General features: G+C 29.2%; 1 protein-coding gene across 1 annotated transcript in view; it reads right to left on the bottom strand.

The window, feature by feature from the left end:
• Positions 1 to 23,956, bottom strand: part of LOC129948803 (NF-kappa-B inhibitor cactus) — a 37,711-nt gene extending 13,755 nt beyond the window's left edge. The window contains exons 1-3 of the mRNA XM_056059848.1: positions 22,146 to 23,956; positions 19,264 to 19,441; positions 17,874 to 18,084 (exon numbers count right to left, since the gene is read on the bottom strand). Of these exons, the coding sequence (XP_055915823.1) occupies positions 17,874 to 18,084; positions 19,264 to 19,441; positions 22,146 to 22,966 (1,210 nt within the window). The 5' untranslated portion in view covers positions 22,967 to 23,956. The remainder of the gene's footprint in view (positions 1 to 17,873; positions 18,085 to 19,263; positions 19,442 to 22,145) is intronic.
• Between the last annotated feature and the right edge of the window lie 1,153 nt (positions 23,957 to 25,109).

Below are 25,109 nucleotides of genomic sequence, written 5' to 3'. Positions count from 1 at the left end.
TATGATTATTTAATGAAGCGGTTAAGTAGTCTCGATGAGAAGAGCATGGTCGCTAGCTCGGTCGGTGGTTGCTGTGTCGGCAACAACCACAAAACGTCTATGGGTATATGGAAAACCAGTTAAGATCCGAATGACATAATCCAGAGCTTGGAGGTAGTCCCTCAAGGTTTTTTTTTAATTCTGTTTTTCAATTTTGTGATCGTTGTCGATCGCGAAAAACCCCATTGGCACAGCCAGCCAGAGCTTGCGTCTCGTGCTGCTTTGTTGTGTACACATTATGTTTCTTTTGTAATAGGTTCGTGATTTATGTTAAGTTTACTATGTTGGGTTAAGCAAAATGGGTGTATAAAATTTCCATTGCGGTTTTGCACTGCTGCAGCCGCCACCGTTTAAAAATAATGACAAACGTCTGCTTTTCTAAAATGAGAAAAACAGCACTTGCATTTTGGATCCGAGTATGTTCCACTTTATTTTTTTTAATATATCACAGCTTTATTTTTAATTCTCTCACATTTTTGTGTATGAATATTTTAATTTAATACTTTTTGTTCCCGTTTTGTGATTGTGTCTAAGCTTTTATGGAAAACCCAAAATATTTAAGAAAGTGGTAACACAAAAAAAAGATTATACAAAAGTTTTAAACAAAAACTTGTTGGCTGACTTGACTTGAAATCTTGAATTAATAATACAAAGTGGGTTTGCTTTTTTCTTTGTCTCTTAGCGAAAAACTGGAGATGATGAGATTGGCAACAGCTTAAAAAATACATATATTTATGTAAGAATGTACTAGATGGAAATAGAATAAAGATAAAGCACTCGGATTTTAAGCCAATAATTAACATAATCATATATGAATATGGAAAATTGGATTTTCCTTAAATAAAATAAATAAATAAGTACAATAAAATTTGTAATGATTTAATATACGATTTATTTTGCTTATTTAAAGGAACAACGCATTTAATAGTGTTGAAATTGAGCATAAAAATGTTTGTGGAACGTATTGGTTTTTATTTTAGAAGAGATGAGTATTATGATTAAGTGATAAAACAAATTGAATGTGATGAACTAAAACATTTCTCACGCTTTTTAATCAACAATTTATTTGAATGTGTGAAAACTAAGCGTGAAAATGAGTGTGGAACGTATTGGTTTTTATTATCAGAAGCCGTAAATTGTTGGACTTATTGATAAATCCACTTAATATGACCAAGGGAAACATGTTCCAAACTTAGTTTCAATTTGCGAAAGTCTTTTTATCATTGTGAAACATAAGAACAACATTCCACTGCATTCCAAACACTCCAAGTATGCAATTAAATTAGTTATAAGAATTTTTGTTTTCAATACTTTCCAGTAAAACAAGAACATTAATCAATCAATCAATCATTAATAATTTGTCTATTACTGTCTTTATATCTATATTATGTCTCTGAGATCTCCCGTAAAAAAGGAACAATACTCAAGAATGATTCACAATGGGAATTCCCAACTTATTTTTCAATACATTCTTCATCTTTCCATATTTCTTGATTTATATGATAAATCTATGTACATATGTAAGATTACTATAAATAGTAAATATTTATTTTTATTATAAGCTTCAGAGAATAAAAATAAAAATACAGAACTACAAAACTGCGGACTGGTTTTTTATATTTGTTTTACTATAAATCAAACTTTCTCAGAATTTGCCTAGATGGATTCTCTCAGATAAGCTCGTATGAAATGAATTGCAAGTATCATTGAGGGTAAAAACAAATTATAAAGTTCATTATAAAAACTTAACACTTTCACCTTATTGGATCGATTACAAATTACCTTTACATAGCAAAAAAAAAACATTTAATGTCAATATAAATATGAAAATACAGGGGTTTCCGCCAGAAATGGTGGGAAAAATTGTAAATGCATTTTAAATACATAATTTCGATATTGTAATCGAGATTAAGATAAACAAAATAATTATACACTTAAAGGTAAATTCGTATGGTGTCATGTTTGAATAATTTAAAAACTAAAGGAAAACACTGTAAAAAAGTATATTTGTTATGATATTAAATGGAAAGCTATGGGGAATCACCGGTAATATATTTTTTAAAATGTATTTCTTAGTGGAGATTCCAATATAAAAAATAAAAACAATTTTATAGAAAACCACACAAAAGGAGCATCAACTGGGGTCAAACACCGGACCTTCTTCTTTGCAGAATACCCCACAAAAATTACAAAAGATCTTAAACTCATAAGTGGACCCCAAAATATTTTTAAAGTTTTTTTTTTTATTTCATAGAGTTTATTTTTTTTTATAGAACAAGGACCCTAAACATAAATAAGACAATTAATTAGATCCCAAGGTATATAAGTTCTGGTTGAGTGAAATTTCCAATACCCCTCAACATGAAATACACAAAACAAACTATGTTGGACCCTATTATATTTGTTTACCGTTTTTTGTGTTTCGTATCAAAAAAAGAAACATTTTATATAAATGGAAATTGTTTAACTTGTGTTTAAAATTCTTAGTCCTTATAATTGTATCCTAAGAAGTACGACCTCAACAATACTCAGTCTTTGTGTGTTTTCTCCAAAGGATTAAGGGCCCTTTCAATACATCCATAGAAAAAAGTATTGAACACAAAAATAATTCATATAGCATTTAGATTATTTGTTGTCTTTTTTAATAAAAATAAGACCCTAAAAAAAAGTCTAAAATTGAATTGGACCCTACATTTTATTAAATAGAATTAAGACCCTAAAACACAAGTCTAAAATTGAATTGGACCCTAAATTTGATTTACATACTTGAAGTCTTGCTTTCCTTATTAACAAATTTCATATTGATAATGTTCAATATCTTGGACCCTATTCATTTACAAACAAAAATGGAATAGGGTATTATTAGGCAATTAAGTTTTTTAATGGAAATTTATCCGAAAAGAAGTAAGACCCCAAATTTTCCTGGATGTTTTTGTTTGTATTTTCCGAAAGGATTAAGAAAAAAATTGCAATATTTTAAAAATAGTTTACAAGTTTACTTTGAAGAAACTTGAAGTACAACCAAATAAAAGCAGTCCAAATGGAAGCTTAGTTCATTCTTTGCGTTTTTCTTTATATAATTAGGACCTTAAAATACACAAACAAAATTAAATTAGGTTTTATTTAATTTAACTCGACCAATTTATATTTTTTTTTAAATGTATGCTAAAAATAATTTCTAGGACCCCAAGAACTCTTTGCATTAACTAAAACCTCTTTTTCGGACCCCAAAAAGTGATCCGACCCAAAATTGTATTCTTTCAAAGTTAACAGTGAATTACTATTCCAAAAAAGGTCTCTGATACAAGAACAGAGTAAAGCAAATTCAGAGCAAATTCCTGAGAATAATTTTGAGACCTTATTTTATAAAATCTTGCAATTCATACAAAAAAAAAACTAATAATATTAAAAATAGTCTTGTGATAATTTTGTTGATGACTTTCTCTACGAAAATGTTTTAAAAAAACCATTCTACAACAAATGTTTATCATTTATCTGGTCTTCCCGATCTTTGTATACAAGTTGTTCGAGTGCGACTTAAGTCAAGCATATTTCATTGGGAATTCCCCGATTTATGAATACAGCTTTCGAGTTACGTTTCAAATGACGAAATCATATGTTCCGATGGTGAAACAAACATTTTATCAGTTATGGAAACAAAATTTTTAAAAATTATTGACCCCTATGGCATTGAAGTCCCACATATTATAATCTTTTAATTTTTGTGAGCAGCAAAGCAATCAACATATAAATTTTTTTTTACTTTGTTTTTTTTAATTTTTATTTTTTTAACAAATACAAATTATTTAAACAAAAAAAAAGAGAAAATATAAAAACAAACTCATTCGTTGATTTGGCAATTTTTGTTTTCTTTGTCAAATGTTTAAACACAGATGTTTGAATTTTCCCAATTCCAATTGGGAGTTTCCTAAAAGTAGTTAGGTAGGTGGGTAAGTATACATATGATTAAATTTAATTTAAAGAAATTCAAATAAAACAAAAATGTGGTACACTATTGACATTCAGAATTTTTTGTTATATGGCACGTGTGTAGTATAAAACTTAAAAAAATAATTTAATCGATTTAGTTCAAACAATAAAAAAGACATCATTGAAACTTGTATATTGAATTCTGGTTGATCTAAAACTGGACCAAAACATCCTTTTTTTACATTCAATTTTTATAATACATCTATTTTTTATATAATAATCTTACTAAATAAATGAATGCACGAATGACCAAAAAAAAACAACGATTTAAAAATAAACTATGATTGAATAAGGCGGAGTTAAAGAAGATTAATTAATTTATTTGTTGAATTTTATTACCGTCTCAATTCTTCAATTTCTTCGAAAGTTTTTAAACAAACTTTTAAAGGAAAATATGTTGAATAGCAAATCTTTTTTTAGGCTTTATTCATACAACTTCTTTCTAATTTTGTCATAAATTAGAATTCGATTAAAAGTGTAAATCAAATCAAATCTTTCTGTGATCTCATACCACGATCGTATCGAGACGATCACGATCGATAACAAAAAAAGTTACTCATACGCCACCTTTTCTTTTTTATGGTCATATGAATTTATAAATAAATCTTTTCTATTAATATAAAACAATCACAGTTTCATAAGAAAAGGAGATTCAGTAAATTATAAAACTCATTGAACGCTTCGTTCCACATAGGTTCCACACTTGAACGACCAATGACTGTAGCTCCTTAAAACAGTTTTCAAATTAATATACAAATTCTAACCTTTCTTTGTTCATAATATACAAATGCCTGCATTATGTTTATCTTGTTCAATAATTCTTAATGAATAACTGTAAATACAATTTGTATTAAAACAATGAAAGTAATTGAGAATAACAAGCACATCGCAACCTTCACAGCATCACAGATTGTGCGATATGATGCATTGGAATTCTGGGAAATCCAATTTATTTAAAGGGTGTTTCTTTTTGAGTAAAAATGTAGGACAACTAATCACTTAGAGAAATGAACAAAAAAACAGCATTTATAAGAAACCAACTTTGCTTTTGTAAGAAAGGCGCTTGATGCTTTTTTTTATTAAGTGGAATTCCCAAAATGGACCACCCACAAACTAACAAAAAAGCGTATGACTTTTTTTAAAACTCTTGTGATAATAATGTTGTTTTGCTGTTCTTAGAAATGAGTCAAACAATTCAAAGAAACCGTATATGGCATTTATTAATTTCGTTTGACATCCAACTCAGATTACTTCTTAAATGAAAGTACATTATTTCTAAAAATTGATTATTTTTAGAATTGACTTAAAAAGAACTTGAAAGCCAAACATTGTTGATAGTATACAAACAAAAAGATGTTGATTCACAGAATTTATTAGTTTATAGCATCTAAATCAATGTTTTTCTTAAATAAAATCCTACGATCCACATAGATTCCACAATCAGTTTTAATTAATTTCAACATATTTTAAGTGTTCCATGTGATAAATTTTGTTTAAAGACATATTTCCGCTTACGATCGACATAAATTCCATAACAAATTGTGTACGTTTCTAAGAAATTTTAATTTTATCAAAACATATGTAGGTTTATTTTTTATAATTGTTAAATATTTGTTTTACACCATCAATCAAATTTTTTAAATTTCCTACTATTGAATTAAGAGCATGAGCATGTGTCAAGTATTTGGTATGTATATTTTAAGAAATTCTAGATCTTAAACAGGTTAACAAAATTGTATGTTTATTTTTGTGTTTCTTTTTTTAACAAACAAACAAATAAAAAAAATACAAATTATTTGCTAAGTTATTAAAAATACGAGTACATATTTTTCTGAATAGGAAACTCCCTCAATATGGGGAAATTTAAACTGTTGTTTAAACATATAAGAAACAAATCGAAAAATGAATAAATAGAAATAGTAAACAAAATATCTCGTTTATGACCAGATCACAATTATAATTCTAATAATGATAAATTATTGCGTTTCAATTTAAGGTTTGTAAAGTATTAATGGAATTTCAGAAGGTAAAGTATTTTGGTAAATTTGGGATTTGAGGTCACATTCTTAGAATATTCTACTGTGAAAGGTTTCAGGTTTCTCTATCTCTCTGGTGACAAAGCAACATATCTATAAATTTGTTTAAAGGGGGGTTTCCACATATGGTTCAAAATTGATCGCAAGTTAAAAGCAAATTGAAATTCACATTAATCGATGAGTGAAATCATAAATTTGTATGTTTTGACAAAGGCAGCACGTACACGTAACTTTTTTGTTTGCCTAAAAATGAGATTTCTAAGAATAATAACTTTAATTTCAAAACTAACATAGTTGTGGTGAAATTAAAAGAATTTGACATACGTCAGATAAATTACTGCCATCTGTATACAAATTTGACAGCTGCCACTTTAAAGTTGGTTAAAATTGAGCAGAAAACAATACCACGCAATTTATCATAAAATGGCTACTTTAATGTTGTTGATATTTCAAATGATAAGCTACGCTTCCTAGATTTGGGTCTGTTTGTTGTTTTTTAGTTCAAAGTGTCACTGTTAAGAAGTACTTTCCTAAATAGCGAATAGCTAACTTCAATAACGTTTAAAATTAGTAGTTTAACAATATCTGAACAATTACTTTACAAACAATATTACTATCATCTATCAAATAGCTCTTTTTTAAAAGGATTAACAACAATTGACAGATGTCAAAATGTCAAAAAAAAATTGATGAAAAACTTTTAAAATAAATGAAAATTCACAATCTCAAAATTGTACTCATATATAAATTCCCAATAACAATTATTTTCTTTACCTTAGGAAAAAAAATAATTTTATTTGTTAAAGCAATATTTTTAGGGTTCAAAGTTCTAATTGGATAATAGTTAATAATTTATCCCGAAATATAATGACAGAAATCACAAACAATGAGTATTTAGTACTATTTTTATTATGATTACTATTTTATTTTTAATGCATTCAATGACTTGTAAAAATAGTGTATTAAATGATTAAGCCTCACATTCCAAGAAATTTAATCGATTCATCAGTCGGGGACAACCAATTTGTTATATATTTATTAACTATGGATAGATACATTTATACAGTTCATTTGCTATAGGTACATTCCTGAGCACATGCAACATTATAATAATTAAATTATCAATCGTTCTCTTAACAACTATTAAATAAGTTGTTTTTTTATTTTCTCTACGCAAATCAAAAACGTAATCATTATTTCCGTTTTTCTATCATTTTATATAAAAAAAATAACACAAAAACAAAACTTAATTTTAATTGATAACATTATTGAACTGCATCATCATTGAAACTTTTAAATCTAATCACTTGCTTCTTTGATGTGGGATTCTCATCAGTTCATTAGTTAGCTAAAGTTAAAATAACCCCTCATTGACTGTCACACTAGTTATAAGGTATATTTAAAGTTTCCATTAATAAACAATAAATAATAATTAGTCCTGATTCATTTGTTTACTTCTTTTTACAAATGGGAATGTTTGTTTTCTTCGATAGTACACCAAACAAAAAAAACCAACCAACATTAATCGATTCCGATTGACGTAACAAGAAGTACTTTCCAAAGTCCATTGCATCATATTATCCACTATGGAGAAACGTCATAATTTCGCATTTAAAAGATGTCACACTAGTTTTATTTGGTATTTGGAAACTTTGAGTGGTCTTTTATTTTTGTTGGATTTCTCATGGGTTAAATTACGGAAATGGCAAAAAAAAAGAGATTCCCAAATTTGGCATGTCATTGTGACACTTGAGCCATTAATACTATTACTTTTTTTTGTAGTACAACAAACAAAATGTATACAAAACCAGAAAACGTCAGAATTAATTTATTTATTGTTTTATTGTATTATTTTTGTTATTATGTTTTTTAATCACCGGCACTGGTATAGTATGACGTTAGTTCTTAACCTTTTTAGGAGTTTTGATGGGGAAATATAGATTTAGATTGTGGTTTAAAGCAAAACGAATTATTTATTGTTTATTCACGATAAGTATCTTCAAATGATAAGAATATAATCGTGAATTAAGAAATTAGTAAATTTCCAAGAAACCTGCGTCTGTTTAGGTTTTTTAGGAAAATCCTTTCACAAAAAAATTACATATGTACATATAAACAAAAATTCTTTATAGAAATCTAAACAAAAATGATTAGTCAGTAATTTAAACTTTGAGCTCTATTGTGAAATGAAAAATGAATGTCATTCTCTTCCTTTCTCAAGTCAAATTTATGACATATAGTTATTAGTTATTAGATGTGTAAGTTGTGGATTGTTGAAGTTTAATCTAATAATTAACTTCTAAAGAATGAAAGAGATCCCATGGATTCTAAAATAATAAAATAAATTGCATAATGTTAGCATTTTTAACAGAAGTTAATAGAAAATTGCACGAAGCTGTCCAAATAAAGCAACAACATTTTGAGTGATGGCAGATAATGCTCTGGTAGAGTTATCATTGGTTTTCATGATTTAAACCAATATTTGGAGTTTGTTTAAAATGTCAGTTATATCGATCATTGAAAATGTCACTGTCAAAACAAAAATTAAATCCAGAATCGTTTTCTTAGCTAAAAAAGGAAAACGCCTATAAATGGAATCAGGAAAATAGAAAAATAGATGTTTGCAAATAAAAGAGTTAATGGAGATTTTAATTGTTATAATTTGTCAATTGATATTTTGATATAAAACTGTCAAGATGACAATATATTCTTTCTTCGGTTTCCGTTAAAATCCTTACAACACAAAATATTAAATCTAATTTTGCAGAAAGTAATAAAGTTCAGCTTTTAGTTGAATGAAACATTACGAACTGTCATTTTGACATAAATGGACTTGACTTGATAGTTAAGTAGATTTTTATTTTTCATTTCATACTTTTTAAGCACTTTTTTGACAGCTGACCCATCATATACTAGAAACTTGCCTTACAGGTTCAGACGACATAAGGGACTTGAAGTTTATGTCGTCTGAACCTGCACAATATAAACACAGATTTCCTGAAATATGGAAACAACAGTTTCATGTAACTTTTTTCTTCACAAGTGAGTCAAACAAATAAAAATAAAAATTTGACAGCCAGCAGTACAATGACAGAAAAATTTCATTTCAAACGATTTCTATTGGTCACGAAAAATCAATTCTCTTGTAAATTGAAAATCAAAATGACCAATAGAAAAATAATTGATCTTTTGTAATGCGAATTTAACAATTTTTTCATTGTTAGGGTAGATTTTGCCTTAATTTAGAAAATGCATCCAAGAGAACTTTTTCGAATCATCAAAAACAATTTTTGAAGAAGGTCAGCAAGTACTCGTTTACTGGAATATCTTTTAGAACAAATACTTAAGTTTTGATAGCCTCATAGGTACTCTATGATATACGCATTATCTTAAGTGTTAGTGAATTCTTAAATTTTGATTCAATCGTTTTTGTTTTAAGGTTTTAATTGTTAAATATTTTTTCTAAAAATAATTTTCAGAACAAAACATCTATTTTTATCTTTTTTGTTAAGTCATTTTGCAATTATTGACTGTGTATTTTTTATTTGTATATATTTTTTGAAATATGGGAATTCCGTTTACGTTTTTAAGAGCTGTATTTTCCCATTTTGATATCAACGATAAGATATAAATTTGTGTTTTATATTGCAGGAAAAATAAAGAGTTTGTTGCCTTTTGCGACACATTGTTGAGTTGTTGCTATGTTATGTTACTATTTTTTTATTTTTATTCTGTAAGAAGGTCAGTAATTCAATTAAATTAATGTGAATAATCTTTAGAAATTCATCAAGCGATAGATGCGTGTGACCATTGTGCGTGTGTTTTATTTTGTAATCAAACAATTTTCTGAGGGCTATAGATCTTGATAAGATTTTTGTATTATCATTTATTTAGTTCGATTCCATAACTGGAATTTTGTTTTTATATACATTTTAGATAAATTGATGAAGTACTGATTGAATTTGATTTGTTATCAATTGTGTTTTCTATATAAGCCTTAAGTTACTTCATACCTCATACTATTCACTTAAAACATTTTAGATTTTGTATATAAATTGCATTGGTGTGAATATATTTGTATCCATTTTCCCAACACAGCTGGAATTGAAACACATATAAATTTCAAAAACTCATTGAATTCACTTTTGGAATAACCCATTTGAACAGCACGAAAGGCTATTGACATTCTAATCTCATTCAAAATCAATTTAATTGTATCTATATGATATTTAGTTCTATTTGTTTTTGACTTGAAAGATTATTTGTCACTTTTGTTTGAAACTTTCCTATCATTCATATTTCTACTTGATTTTTATTTAATTTATATATTTTTAATATAATATATAGTAAGCGTGGCAGACCGGATAATCATATCACTTAAGATAGGTTAACTGACAATGCTCCAATAGTTAAAATCTATTTTGTTTCAATATACAGATAAGTTAAAATTTATAGCTATTATATACTTATTATTTTATAGTACTTGTGAATCTATTCAAAAACAAACAATTTTTCCCATTTTTTCTTCTGCGATGAAAAATATTGAAGAACTTTTTCAAATTTTCATTTTATAAATTGTAAAAATCATCTTTCTTCAAAAATGTGGTCATCGAAATCGATTTTCGCTCAAGTTTGACCTTAATTTCATATTTATTAATAAAACACTAACCAAATAAATCTTCTTAAAAAGATTTTGTTGCCTGGATTCAGAACTTGTCTCATAATTTATATGTTATGTCAGATTTTTAAAATATATTTTTTTGAAAAAGGCACAAAATAGTTCTTAACAAACAAATGATGTGATAATTCTTCTAAGTACCAATCTTTGTCTTTTACATAAATAAAATTAAAATCTTTTCAATATCTCAAGTATTGTATTTAAATTTTCATTTATTGTGAGTATTCTAAATATTGGTTTCATAACTTAAACAAATTAAATTATATACTACTTATATAGGCATAGGTTCCAACTCATTGATCAACATTTATTAAACTCAATTGTTTTATCCTTTGAGATATTTTCTAAATTTATATTTTTGCAAATATTGTGCACAATATAAATCACATGACCCATGGCAAATAAGACCAACCACAAAGAAAGACATCATTGGGTCTCCCCATAATGATGATGATGGAGATCAACATCATTCTCTCTTTTTTTTATAAATATAAAGATGAAAACCAAAATACATAAACTCATCCATACATTTTTACTTAACCAAAGGCGAATCAAAAAAAAAATATACTTCATAACTGGCACATGGATTCGAAAATGATTCAAAATGATTTAAAACAACAACAACAAAAAATATAAATATTAATTTTAGCAACGTCCATCGCTTGTCTACTGCAAATACGCACATAACATTAGCTCTGTCCATTTATAGGCGGCTCTGAAGGAGAGAAAGCATTTCTAGACACTATTTAGACAAGAAGAAGAACATCCCTCATGGCGTATAGACAGACATGGCACAGAAGAGAAATGAAATGGCTAAAAATAGTTATATTTTTAGAATTATATGAAACAACACATGAAAAAATATGAATTTTCAAATATTTTTCATCCACATAAATCAGTTTTCAAGAAAATAAATTTAGTAAATGGTATTTTGTGAAAAAAAAAAACAAAATGCTGTTGCTACTGGAAGGAAAAGTTCTAAAATTATAATAAAATGCAATAATATTACACTAAACAGCTTCATATTAAGTTATTAAAATATTGCGAAAGGTAAATTCTATCCATATCCACTTTAACAAAAATCAAATATTCCTTTTTAAATTAATTTAAATAAATAATAACATATTTAATGTTAGATGGCACAACAATCCGTTCAGAACTAGGGCCAAGTTATTTACAACTCTCAACTCTCTTTACTCGAATCATGTCAGGAATGGAGGTTACCTGCAGTTTTTATGCCGAATCAGAACGGCTAATTTGAGAAAGTATTTTTTATGACAAGAATTACTTCTAGAGGTCTTATCAGTTCCTCGCAAGATGCAGTACTATTACCCTCTGGCATGACAGTTCTAAGCATTAAATATCACTCCACGGATACACCAATAAGAACTTAACTTATATAATATAATTTAAAACACAATAAGAACAAATATTTTTCTAACTTTTCTAAGAAATGATTTTAAACATTGCAAAAGATATTTTTATTTTTTATATATTCTAAGATATATCTTATAACGTATTTTTACTTTAGAAATTACAATTGTTACATAAACTATAATTCTAGTTAAAATGAATTGTGGAAATTCACAGTTTATAAATATAAAATTTATTAATTAGCAAACATTTTGCAAAGTCATATCCAACTCCATATCAAATTTCTCTAAAAGAACAAAACAAAAATTTACAGAAAAGTTTTTAACAAAACAAAATCCCATAACATTACGGCACGTGTACGAGTTGTAAATATAATATTCTATTAGAGTCATTTAAGATGATTTATCTGTTCTGGGAATATCAAAATAGTTTACAAACAAAATTTACTAGAATTCAAGTCAATTAAAGAGCATCGTTAAGTATAGATTTTATTTAAATTAAGCATTGAATTCCCAACACTTTAAGTTCAACAAACCCAATAATAATTATTTTCTATTACCACAATTTATTTGTGTGATATAAATCTTGGTACTTAGTATTTACCACGTACTGAAAAGTGAATTACTATGAGTTTTTTCTAAATTTAATTTTCTAGTTCAGTGATTGTAAAAAAACGAAAACGAAAACATCAGGTTTCAATTTTAATAATTGCGACTTTTCTTATTTAAAACAAACACAACAAATCTTAAATCTCTAGAAAACAAGCGAAATCGCGGAAGCTTAAATAAAATTTTATTTTATTTTATTCATGTGATAGACTTTATGTTAACATAATTTTAATCTGAAAAAAAACCAAAAGACTAGGACTAGGAGTTTTTTTTTATTCCTATATTGAACGTCATGACGCTTAAACATATTAGCAAAATCTAAGAATAGCTTAAACTTAAATCTTTATCAATAAATGGAATATTTATCCAAAATCCAAACATGAAACTAGATTTCATTTTTTTATGAGAGAACCTTCCCGATGTTTCAAAAAACAAAAAACTTTGGCTTAGAAATCAACAATGAAGTATTTCGTCAGGGTGCTGCTTCATAACATTTCCTAAATTTTAACCTAACTCAGATTCAGATTGTAACCCATTTTGGTTCACTCGACTTAAAAAATAAAAACCTTGATTTAAAGTCTAGTTTGTGAATAATCTTAATTTTTTTTTAAATTCTTATTTAGATCGATTTAAGATTCGCCTACACATAGAGTAAGAAAAAAACACCACTATAAACAACAAAATACTAAATAAATTAATATTTTTGTCGACTTGGGGCTTGGCAAAGTTAAAAAGTTAAGGCAAAAAAATTCATTGAGAACATTAAAAATAATGTTATCCCATATTTATCACCCGATTATAGATTGTATTCTATTTTCTTTGCTTTATTTGATTTTTTTGTTAAATAATATAATTTATTCAAATGATGATCTTTATGGTTATATACAAAACTAGAATATAAACAACATTTTAAAAGCCAAGTCCAGTCCATTGTTGATTTTTGAAATTGTTGTTGTTTTTATATCGTTTACTTTCATAACATTAATGTTGACGATTTTGAAAATGATTAACGAACAAGGGGAAGTGGGGTGGTACTGGGTAAAAGAACTATACCTACCCTACTACTCTATACACAATTATTTAAATACGAAATAATAATAAATACAAAAAAGATATTGTGTATGTATATTTATTATCTTGTTGGGTTTTCCCAGAAATTCAAAGCCAAAAGCTAGCAAAACAGAGCAACAGTAAACTCAAATTGTATATACATAAGTATACACAAGAATATTTCATCTATATATAGAACTATAGCTCTCAAGCCAAGCAAGCTTCATAAACATTTAAACATTTGACTATATGTATAAAGAACCGACTGCGACGAGCTATATTATAATCATTTCGGTTGGTTTATATTTAATGTAGTATGTATAAAATGTAGATACAAAAATACCTACTTATAAACAGAATTAACTCAAAGTTTATATATTTGACTTCTTGACTATTGTTAGTCTGGCCGTTACCGTCAGGAAAGCAGACAAATTCGAATTCAAATTTAGCGCGCAATGCTTTCGAAAAGGTGGATTATGATGATGATGATGGTCTATGGCGGGTGAAATATTTTTATATTTTTGTGTAAGAGGAAAATGAGAGAAAATGTATTATTTTTGTTTTATTAAGCTTTGCAAAATTTCATATACACACGAACAAACTATGACGTTCATTTTAACCTCAAAATTCTTGAAAAATAAAATTGTTTATTTGATCTAAAACTGAACGTGTGCCAAAATAAAATTTTATTTTTCGACAAAATTTTAATTTTTATATATTTTTTTTTATTTTTGAATATAAGAAGAAAATACTAAATATATTATGTGTGAAGACATAATGTATACTTATTTTTAAAATGTGAAAGCTATTTAAGATTTTTATTTTGTCTCTTTATTAAATGAAAAATGAAAAAATATACATTAATTTTTGGCGAGACAGAATTTTAGACATTTCGGAATTTTTCATCTTTTAGTTTTGCTTTGAAGATTTCTAAGATTTAATGTAAACATAAAAGAAAATAGTGGAAATATAATTAATTTTGATTTTTTTGTTTTGTATTATTTATAAATTATGATGAATAAACAGTCCTTCATCCCACAAATTGACGAACCTGATTCTTTGATCATTAGACATGAAAAATAAGGGAATTCCAACAATATTCGGTCACATGATGTTTGTTCTTATTTAAAATTATTGTCAGATATTTTCAAAATTTAAGGTCAAATTTATAATACAAAGAGTCCATAGTGTTTATAGAAAGTAATCAAAAAACCCACCAACTGAATTAAATGTTTTGATATGTTATGATTTCTTTAAACCAACGCTTAATTCAATATGATTGCATTTCCCAAGTAATTTTACATTACTTTACATTACACACTAATCAGCACATAAATGTACAGAGTAAACACAGCACCTTGAGCGACTACTTTTTGTAAGGTGATAGCAACACAAGACATTAATACTAGACAGAAGGACAGAAGAGAAAGAACAAACAAAAAGAACACATGACAACAGCACGCGGTAGGTTACGAAACGGTCTCCATCTGTCTACTAACCACATTCAGATGCTTGGTTTCGGTGATCGAAGGGAACCGAAGCTTTATCAGTGACTAGGCCGTTGCTTCAAGTAATTTTATTGAAGAGTTTTGCAATGGTTAATTTCAGGATTCGAGCTCAATCTCAGAAATTTAAAATTTTTGGGCATTATTCATACTTGATAAATTCAGAAATGTTTACTTACTTGATAAATTCAAAAAAGTTTTCTTACGATGTTCAGTAAGTGGTTTATTATTAAAGGTCCTATAAGGGCTCGTGAATCGCTAGAAAAATAGAGCAAATGTGAAGTTTAACCAGTATTAGCAACCCTGCAGTTTTGAACAGCGGCTTTCCAGAGACACTCAGTAGTAATACTCCTCTGACATGTCGAGCAGATTAAAGGCTTATATCTACCGCTGTGTTCAGCACATTCTCAAGGTTCGATTAGCACATATGATAAGAAATGTTGTGTGAACCCTAATTTGATACTTGGTTCTACATTTTAAACTCGGAAAATGTTGTTTGATCTTAGTTACTTCAGCTAACAATTGATTTTTCAAATATTCGCCTTCAATCGAAGTTAAATTGACTACGTGTTTTTTTTTGGGAAAGCAAATTAAGACATTTTTTTATAATGTGTTTAGTTATAGCTCAAATCTCCTCAAAACAAAATTTATAGCATGGACTTCAAGTCTATAAAAAGAAGATAATTACAAAGATGATTCCATCAATAAATTGCAACGGAGTCTCTCAAATCTCCTCAAAACAAAATTTATAGCATGGACTTCAAGTCTATAAAAAGAAGATAATTACAAAGATGATTCCATCAATAAATTGCAACGGAGTCTTTTATTAACCGGTTATTGACACGTTTTGTTAAATATTTTAATTTTTTATAGGTGCAATTTACTTGTAGAACCACCGGCAAATGAGACTTCTGTGTATCTAGCTTCAACACTCCCCCCTCCCCATGAGGGTTTAAGCTTTTCGAACTCATCAACAAACAATAAAAAAATACCTTCTTTGAAGGTCAACTATTTACTAGGCAACATTTACCTACAAAAATAACTCAACTTTATATTTGTCATTATTTTTTTGATTGAAATGACAAACGCTTATTATAATCAATTAAACCTTCGCATTTCTTCATTAACCTCTTAATAACTTGATAATTAACTTTTTAAGCTGTCGTCGTCGATCGTCATAGTCATCGAACGATGCATTCTCGTACCAACAAGTACAAGTAACACTACAACAACTCTATTAAATACCATTAGGTTGGGGACATGGAGAGGCGGTAAAAAAAATATAAAATAAGATAACAATCAAGTTATTCCATTACATTTTGTTTTTGTTCTTATTACAACACCAAAAACAGGTTTCAATAAATTAACTTATAGGTAATATCTATTATTGCCCTTCGATTCTATAAATTTCATGATTTGTCGCAATTTATTACAAAACTAAAATAAAACCTACTTATACTTGGCTCGTGTCTATGTTGTTGGCTGCACATATGTATATTTATATTTACGTCCTTGACTGGATTATTCTAATTACTTTAGGAGGGGATTGCGTGCCGTAGAGAAACTTAATTTTGGTCGCGACCTTTAAACCTTGTGAAAGTCTTTTTTTTGTCTATACAATTTCCCTTGCATGGATACAATTATTTTTTCATTTTCAGGAATTTCCATTTCTATAACGTCAGCAAGAACCACCATTTCCACCATCCACCCACCCAGCCATTGTTTGAGCTAACAGCAACAGCAACAGCTCTGCTCCTCGACAGGCTATAATTTTCATTCTATTTTTAAATCGAAGTGAAATAAACAAACCAACAACGTGTGATGCGTGTGAAACACCAGCAACGAAAAATGAAAACAACAAAAACAGAAAATTCACATATGGTGGTGGTTCAATGAAATCTCGCACATGCCTTTCACTTTGCCTGACTGGAAAAACCCAGGAAAATTTATCCTTTTCTATAGATCTAGGTATGTTGTATAGATACCATAATTACAGTCAAAACCGCCACCCATCCATACCCATCATCATCATCGTCGTCGACGTCTGCTTTCAATAAGAACAACAACAATATGCATACTAAAAAAAGAGAGATAGAGAATAAAACTAAGCGAGAGAGACGATGACAAAATAGCATGTGACCCGGAGTTATTTTTAGATCCAACTCTCTGGTTAAAAATGAAGAATTTCTTTGCAGAACATGCGCTCTCAGCAAGGTTTCTAAATTTATGTAGTTTCTAAACTATTCTTATTCTATTTTCATTTCAATTTTCCTCGCTTGCGCTAGCCTTTTGAACACGCACTAGCAATTATGTATTGTTGAAACAATTCAAAACATTTGTCAGCCTCAGCAGCCTAAGAACACTCAAGCTGCTAAGGGATATTTTTGTGTGTAGAATGTGCAAAAAATAGATTTTCAATTTATTCGCACAGTAGGAATTCCTCTTAGTCTGTCTTCGGCGCAATGATAAAAATAGATTTTTGACAAAGAAATTTCCTACGAAAAATTGCATTGTTCTATTTTGAAATACGTACAAAATTATCTTTAGAAAAATAGACAGAAAATAAGGATAAAATAGAAATTCATAAACTTACCATCATAATTACGAATTTCCAAATCAGCTGGTAAACGGGCGCAATCGAGGTAGGATGTTGTTTTGTCACTACTTAAATGACCATAAGAACGATGGGCTTCATTTATTTCAGATGCACTGATTGGTATTGTAAGGGCTTTGACGCATTGTGTATCGCCGGAAATGCAGGCTAAATGGAGAGGAGTATTGCCATGACGATCCCGAGCTGTTGGCTGAAATAATAGAGAGATTTAAGATAATTAGTTAAGTATTCAAAAAAAAGATAAACAGTTATATTTAGGTTTTTTAGCTTTAAACTTTATCAAAAACAATTTATTATTAAGAAGAACCGAAGGATTTTGTTTCTAACTGGTAAGAATGCCTTTTGGAGAAATTCACTAAGGTGAAGGTGTTTTGGAATTACCATCTAGTCTTTCGAGGTTTTTCACAAATAAGTTTGTTTTTTCATGGGAATTATAAATTATTTCTTGTCGGAAATGTGATTTACCATTTTTGCGTTTTTTTTTTAAGCCATAGGAGCTTGAGAAAAGTAATTGTGAGATATTTCACAACAAATGCATTAATCTGAGGCTTTCTGGAGTAAAATTTAAATCCAACTTTTTCATATCGATGCAATTTGGAAATGCCCATAACTTTGTACTTTTCTTAGCTGCATGTAAACTCATGCTAAAGCGAGAAACCATAGAGAAAACAAACTTGAGGTGGAATAACACCACCACATGTTTAGCGACAAAACTAATTTGGCCTAATCTTAGCGCTAGGCGCTCAAAACAATTAATCTCTCTGAGTAGATTGCACATTAACTACGATATAGGTGTCCTGACTGGGCACTGCTTAATAGTAAAAGGCATGCTATTCGACTTGGAGCACCTGCAAATGATTTTTGTAGGAGTTGTATGGACGAGGAGGAGGAGGAGACAATCTCTCATCTTCTGTGCACATGCACTGCCTTATCACAAAGACGTAGAATCCACTACTTCAACGATACCAGCGATCCAAAAAAAAATTCTGACATTATTTGTCTCCTACGCTTCATTCGGAGCTCCAATTGGTTCAACAAGTTAAGCTGATCAACTGATCCATGTGGTATCACAACGGAACGGTCCATACTTTGGTCTAAGTGTGTAGGACTTCCCAACCAACAGCAACTTTAACCTAACCTAACCTAACCTTGTACTTTTCTTCTTGAGTTTAAATCCAACTCAGTTTAATAGCTTGGGTAAACCAAAAACTGAACTCTTGATACAAAGTTTTTTACATTAATCACGTTTCTATTTTTCAAAGATATTAAGACATTCAGTGGAAAATTTGTATTCATTATAAATGCGAATTTTTCAGTTCTCGATTAAAAAGATACAAATCAATCTACAATAAAAAACAACAAGACTTACCTCAGCGCCTGCAATTAAAAGCATTCTTAAAATCTTAGGTTGTCCATAAATAACAGCCAAATGAAGGCTAGTTTGTGCTTCATCATTTTGTATATTAAACAGACATGGATGTGGTGCCATACGTATTAGAGCTGCAACAACTTCAACATGACCAGTTATACATGCCAGGTGCAATTGTCTATAAGTAAATATAAAAATAAAAGATAAAATACAAAATATAAATTATTTTCAGAAGAAAAGGTTATTTTTCTAAGAAGGCTTAAAAAGAAGGCACCGATTGGGCGCATACTAGTTAGTTGAAAATAAACAATAAATCCGAAATAAAAGGGGATCTAACAGGTGCATCTGGGATTAGATCATAAAAAGAAACTACACTAACTCGGGTTGCCTTTTTTTTGCAGGTAGGAAGACTTGTTAATAATTACCTGTTCTTAGGAATAGCTTTAAACGTAGGTAGACTTAGAGGTATAGTTTATTTGCAACAAAGAAGAAGGAAAAAGTAATCCTTAAATCTTTCTTATGCCATAAATAAGATAGAAAATTGTATGAGGAGATTCCAGAGCAAGCTCAATGACTTTGAATTCTTTATTTAAAAATCTTTAGGTTTTTCTTTTAGCAATATGAATGACAATCCCTATTTGCCAAAAAAAATCCCTAAAAACTAATGAAAGTAGCTGCTTTTAAACAAATGCAATATTCTACAAAAGAAGGGCTATCAAATCAAAGGCAATTTAGCTTTTTTAGATTAAAAAATCATTCCATTTGTCATAAATCAAAGTGCAGGATTTTTAGATACAAAATGTTGTGATTTTATCAAACTTTCTTTTGGGCTTCTACCACCACCGCAACTTATCAAAACGATTTTTTGATAAGGAAGTGACAAAATTGGTTTTCCCTAGAAAAGAAAAAATATGTTTCCGATAAGATTTACATTTTTACTTATCCTTATCAGTTTATATGAACAATCATTAAAACATCAACAAATGTTTGTTTTAGGAATGGATACTTCAATTTTATTGGCATAGGGTCGAGCTTCATTGGGGATTTTTGTTTGAAAGCAAGGTAAACTCAAAAATGTCCAGCAGACAACTATCAGACGATGAAGAGGAGCTCATAACAGAAACAGCTAATGCCGGACAACTTTTAGTCAATAAAACATCCAGGACTAAAAAACTAAATCTAAGATCTTTTTATACCTATGAACAGAAACACCTAATATCGGACTACTCTAATCAATTAAACATCAACGACTAACTAAACTAAAAATTAGATCTTTTTAAACCTATAACCAACTGCTGTGGACAAAATTTGATAAGAGTGACAGGCTTTCATGTTTTGATTGAGATTTTAAAAAAACAACTGGAAATCATTTTAACATCTTCCATCTAATAATAATCGTGTTTTATGCATAAATTATTAGCCTCAAGCATTTAATTTGTTATGTCAATAGATTTATTTGATTTCTTTTCACTTTATAAAAATTATGGTGGTTTTTAATGAAAGTTATAAATTGATCTTAATTATCTTTTTTTTCCAAAATTTTAACCACAAATGGACTTCTACCAAAGTTAAGATTAAGTTTTTTTTTTTTTAGAACTTTGTGGTTTTTAGTAATCATTATTTTGTTAACATAATTATTGTCTTTAAAAGGTGTACAATCTCAGGAATTTCCACAAAAATCCCAAAAAAAGTAAAACTTTTTAAATTCTGGTTTAACTTAAATCTTGAACTTCTCTTGCTGGACTTTTTTACTTGCATTCTTAAAAATCCCCTATCAACGCATAAGGCCTTAACGTGAACAGATATAAAATCAAAGGCAAAATGTGGATTCTTTCAATTGGGTCTTTTTGAGTCAGATATTTGGTTTCTTTTGGAAGGCTTCAAAAACCAAGTATCAAGTACAATATTGAATTCATAGATTCAGTTTCTAGTGTGTTACCTGTAACTCTACAGAGTAAAGCTGTACCAGTGACATTCAATCATTTTATTTTAGGTACCTACATTAAAAGTCCAAATATAACAGAAGACCAAGGTATAACAGCTCTTTAAAATCAAAGACAACTTAATAGATTTAACAAATGATTTAACTCAGAAATACAATGGAAGCACGTGAGGATCGTTTCTATACGCTTAGGCTTTTATCAGGAAAATGAACGTTTGATTTGAGAAACTTCGTAAACTTCAACTTTCAATAAGAGCAATATCTACTTTGCCAAATTTTGTATTTGAATTAAAATTGGGACTCTCGAAATCAGCAGTTCAAAAACTTTCGCTTTGAGTCAAAAATTGGAATCACTCTTCGCTAACCAGGACTTTACTTGCCTCGGCCATAAATTTATACCAGCAAGCTCAAAACAAAAACTAAATAGGTATAAAATAAAATAAAACATTAATGGCCTTCTCCGAGTTTATCGTTAGATGAGAACATGAAAAGGTAATGCAAAGCTATTTCCCTTCAAAAAATCTGCCTTCTATTTCATAAATATTTAAAGATGAAAACAAAAATCATTGAATTAAGATCAAAACCGTAGAAGGTTCAAGCACTCAAACATTCTTTTTTTTTTAATCACAACTAAAACAATAACCAAAGAAATTGAATTCAATGAAAATTTCAAGGACAAAACTAAACCTATGTGGGTTTGGATATATTGATACATAAATCCTCAAAATAAAAATCTGGTCACTTTTTCGTTAACCTTAAGCTTATGTTAATTAACTCAGAGTAAGTTCATTGACCAAAAAACCCCAGTTAAACCACTTCACAGAGCTCGAACTAATTTGTTTAACTATCAAGTCCTATCAAAGAGCTTATAAGTCTCTGTAGGTTTTTTTAAGTAGTTTCTTTTAAGAAAAAAATATGTTAAAGAGAAAAATCAACTTACGTATCGCCTTCATTATTTTGTTGATAGTAAATTTCCCATGGAGCCATATCACCACTGTTACTGTTATTTGTTGAATCTGCGTTTGTCCTCTCCGATGATCCCAAATTATTCACCGATTGATTTGGATCCCTCAGAGTTAGTTTACAGAACCACTCCGATACACCAGAATCTACGCCTTTATCCAAAATCATTTGATCGTCGTCTTCCTGTTGGTTATTCGATGATGAACCACGTTGTTGTGGCGAAGCAGCTGTTGTTGTGATCGAAGGACGAGAATGTAAATGTCCTTGTTGTTGTTGCTGTTCGGATGCAACGACGGCAGCAATTTCTTCGTCGTCCTCCTCAAAATCCTCGTCAATGCAACCTGAGTCTATGTAATTCTGTTGGCTTGCAGCAGCAGAGGATTGTTTCTTTTGTTGTTTATTGTGAACAATATTAAGTTGAACTCCACCACGAGTTATATTCTGCTGGCTCTCTCCACCCTCACCGGTGGCTGTTGCAGAAGAAGAAGAAAAGCTATTGTCGTAGTCTTCAGATAGCTGTGGACCAGATAAAAATCCCGAATCGGTTGCCTCACTGCAGCTCGTGTAGTTGTCCTTGTCCTTGCTGGTGGCACAATGACCCAAATTATTGACACCGCCACCACCACGACCGTTGTTCTTCCCGTTGTCGCCCGCGCCGCTCGTCGGCAGATGTCGCTGCGAGTGTGTTCCTACAACAGTTTTCTTCTGTTGATCAAAATTGTTTGTTGTTGTCGTCTCAGCAGCAACAAAAACATCCTTGGCTGTTGTCTTATCACTGAGTTGATTTTGGTTCCACATTATATACAATTATTTTTCTGTTTTGTTTTTTTTTGAGTGATTACTTTTTTTTTTAAATGATGTCCTTTTCTCTTTATCGACGACGTTAAGCAGAAAAGATTTTTATTTTTGAAATTTAACTTTTAGCACATTAACAAGCTACCGAACCTGTGTTGGAAAGCTGAATAAGTTTTTGAGACTAAAATCTGCGTGAGAAACATCTATCGCGAAAAATTTGCTAAAAGATGATTGAATTTTTAATACGAACGTTTTTTTTAATTATAAAACAATAAGCTGATCTCACACACAATTCACGGAGGAACGAATGTGACGTGACCGTGAGAGCGAATAAAATGTGGAGTGGAAAATAACACACAACTCTTCTTGAAATTAACAAACGAGATAAACTTTATTTTCTCGATTTATTTCTTTATATATTTTTTAAATTCACAATTTGTTAACAGAACACTTGAAAAATACACAATTGATTGGTATTGACACAGAGATGGAAAAGTTTACCTACTCGAATTTTCTTTTCTGAGTTTTCCCACTTTTCTGCTTTTTTTGCAACACGACGACGATAGACGACGACGTATGATGGAGAGGGGTATAAAGTATAAAGAATGGAATTATGGAATTCAATTAAGTTTTGTTGTTTAATATAATTCCAATATGGCTACGAGTTGTTTCGTTTCTATTTCTAGCTTTTGGGTTTAGTTAAGTTAGCAAAATTTAATTCAAAACTTGTTTTGCACGGTGCCAGGAAGTTGATTTTAGATTTTTGGATTCTTCTTGGTTATTTTTTTGGTTATATTGTTTTGGAATTTCAATTTGGTGAGATGATGATTTTTATGCAAATTGGATTTTAAATTCTTCTATTTTCTGTTTCTTGTTTTTGTTTTATTATCAGTTTCAAATTTATTTTTATAAGTTTTTAAAGGGGCGATGAGAGCACTTTTTAAACAACACTTCTCAAATCGTTCGCTGTCTCGTTCAAACTGATGATTTCGATTTGGTTGGTTGGAATTTTGTATTTGGTTGAAGTTGAAAACAGGTAGCGTGTATTTGAGCGGGTGGAAGTGGAGTGAAGTGAAGGAAAGGAAAGTTGTTGTTGTTGGAATTCAAGTTATCATCAAGTGGGTTTTTTTCAGGTTATTTTAGTTCGCATTCAACAGCTGCTATCAAATGGTGGCGCTTAAGTAGCTTAAGAGAAAAGGAAACGTCAAATGCAGGTAAGCTCTGTTTGAATGGAAAATTTCGATGTAGTCGGGATGATGTAAATATTTAAAAGATTACATATGTACATATTTTTTAAAAATAAATAATCATGGTGGTGGTTTATTATTAATCCGTTATAATGCAGTTTTAAATCAATTTTTAATTAATATTTCTACATAAGATATATTAGTGGACTTAGTTAATCAGAGGATTTTTGTTGATGAGCTAAAAATATTTAGGTCTTTTTTTAGTAATCATAAATATATCATTTTTGCGCATATTCTTGTGTTAAAATTCTTTTATGACTTTTAATATAAATATGTCTTTACGCATCTCGTGCTTAAAGAAAGTTCATTTTTGTTCTCCAAACTTTTGATTAAACCTGAACTTAATTTTGGCACAAGAATATTGTGTGGAAAATGCAATTAATCTTGTGAAAACTATCTTCCAAGCTTTAGACTGACCAATGTTGTTCATTAATATTGCCAGATTCTTTTTGTGGTCAGAATTCAAATTTCTACTTGTTTTTGTGTTTTGTGACCCCTTTTTTCGGCTTCAAAACACATTCTTCCCGAAATAACTTCTTAATATCCATTTTATATAAGCACAGCACAAAATAAACACAAAAATTCAACGTATTTTATGACAGAAACATTTTTAAAATAAAAATACACTAGCTCTCTAACTCAATTGAAATAAGTCATTAGTCATCCTATCAAAAATCAAATTTGGGAAAAATAATCATATATTTAAAGGATCAAAAATAATAAACCATAAATGTTAAGTCCAATTTTTTATTTTAATCCATAAATGGTTTGTCGCTTATTGATTTCAATATTAAGGTCATAGCATGTAACATTTATTAATAAGAATGGATAGGAAATAGAACAATTCTATACAATTTTTAACTTCAACAAATGAGGACGGTCCAAATTTCTCCGCTATA

The sequence above is a fragment of the Eupeodes corollae genome, chromosome 3 (genome assembly GCF_945859685.1).
Source record: "Eupeodes corollae chromosome 3, idEupCoro1.1, whole genome shotgun sequence".
In the NCBI taxonomy this organism is placed as follows: Eukaryota; Metazoa; Arthropoda; class Insecta; order Diptera; family Syrphidae; genus Eupeodes; species Eupeodes corollae.
This window is presented reverse-complemented; position numbering and strand designations above follow the sequence as displayed.